This window comes from Empidonax traillii, unplaced genomic scaffold (assembly GCF_003031625.1).
Source record: "Empidonax traillii isolate 1590-97213 ecotype Southwest subspecies unplaced genomic scaffold, ASM303162v1 scaffold6344:size14077, whole genome shotgun sequence".
Classification (NCBI taxonomy): Eukaryota; Metazoa; Chordata; class Aves; order Passeriformes; family Tyrannidae; genus Empidonax; species Empidonax traillii.
The window spans coordinates 1-1,441 of NW_020961537.1; the positions used below are offsets into that span (position 1 = coordinate 1).

At 65.3% G+C, this 1,441-nt stretch overlaps 1 protein-coding gene across 1 annotated transcript in view; it reads right to left on the reverse strand.

Annotated features, from left to right (window-relative positions):
- Nucleotides 1–53: 53 nt before the first annotated feature.
- The window catches only part of RACK1 (receptor for activated C kinase 1), a gene marked incomplete at both ends in the record, with an annotated part of 5,822 nt that continues 4,434 nt past the window's right edge, over nucleotides 54–1,441 (reverse strand). The window contains 2 exons of the mRNA XM_027911162.1: nucleotides 54–212; nucleotides 1,276–1,433. Coding sequence (XP_027766963.1) covers nucleotides 54–212; nucleotides 1,276–1,433 — 317 coding nt within the window. The remainder of the gene's footprint in view (nucleotides 213–1,275; nucleotides 1,434–1,441) is intronic.

Genomic DNA, 1,441 nt, shown 5'->3' on the forward strand with positions numbered 1-1,441 from the left:
CCCCCCCTGTGGAGGATCCCCAACCCCCTGTCCCCCCCCAGAGGATCCCCAACCCCCTTTATTCCCCCCTGGAGGGTCCCTGGTGGTGCCGGGGGTCTCACCTGCCCGTCGGCCGACCACGCCAGGGACGTGCACTGTGGGGGCTCGGCTTTGCTGCTGGTGCTGATCACCTCCTGCTTCAGCTCGTCCACGATGATCTTCCCCTCCAGGTCCTGCCCGGGGTGTGGAGGGGGGACACAGCTCAGGATCCCACCCTGATCCCACCCCGGATCCCCCCCAATCCCACCGGAGCCGGGCCTGGCTCAGAAACAGCCTCTGGGTTTCCTCACGGGCTCGTCGGAGACACTCAAAGGGTTTCATCACAGACACCCCCCGGCCCCGGGGACCCCTCCCAGTTATCCCAGTTATCCCAGGGAGCCCCTCCCAGCTATCCCAGTTATCCCAGGGGGTCCCTGAGGGGGCCAGGGGGTCCCTCGAGTCCCTCCTGGTCCCTCCCAGATGTCCCGGGGTATCCCAGGGGTCCCTCGAGTCCTTCCTGATCCCTCCCCTGGTGTCCAGGGGGTCCCTCCCAGCTCTCCCAGTGTATCCCAGGGGTCTCTCCCAGCTCTCCCAGTGTATCCCAGTGGTCTCTCCCAGTTCTCCCAGTGTATCCCAGGGGTCCCTCCCTGCTCTCCCAGTGTATCCCAGGGGTCCCTCCCAGTTCTCCCAGTGTATCCCAGTTCTCCCAGGGGTCCCTCCCAGCTCTTGCCACTCTCCCAGTGTATCCCAGGGATCCCTCCCAGTTCTCCCAGCTCTCCCAGTGTATCCCAGGGATCCCTCCCAGTTCTCCCAGCTCTCCCAGTGTATCCCAGGGATCCCTCCCAGTTCTCCCAGCTCTCCCAGTGTATCCCAGGGGTCTCTCCCAGTTCTCCCAGGGGTCTCTCCCAGTGTATCCCAGGGGTCCCTCCCAGCTCTCCCAGGGCTCTCTCCCAGTTCTCCCAGCTCTCCCAGTGTATCCCAGGGGTCTCTCCCAGTGCATCCCAGGGGTCCCTCCCAGTTCTCCCAGCTCTCCCAGGGGTCTCTCCCAGTTCTCCCAGTGTATCCCAGTTCTCCCAGGGGTCTCTCCCAGTTCTCCCAGTGTATCCCAGGGGTCCCTCCCAGCTCTCCCAGTGTATCCCAGGGGTCCCTCCCAGCTCTCCCAGGGGTCTCTCCCAGTTCTCCCAGCTCTCCTAGTGTATCCCAGGGGTCCCTCCCAGCTCTCCCAGGGGTCTCTCCCAGTTCCCCCAGTCTCCGTACCCAAATCTTGATGCTGGGCCCGGTGGCAGCGCAGAGCCAGTAGCGGTTGGGGCTGAAGCAGAGGGCGTTGATGACGTCCCCCCCGTCCAGGGTGTAGAGGTGCTTCCCCTCGTTCAGGTCCCACAGCATGGCCTGCCCGTCCTGGGGGGCACCGGGGGGTCACCGC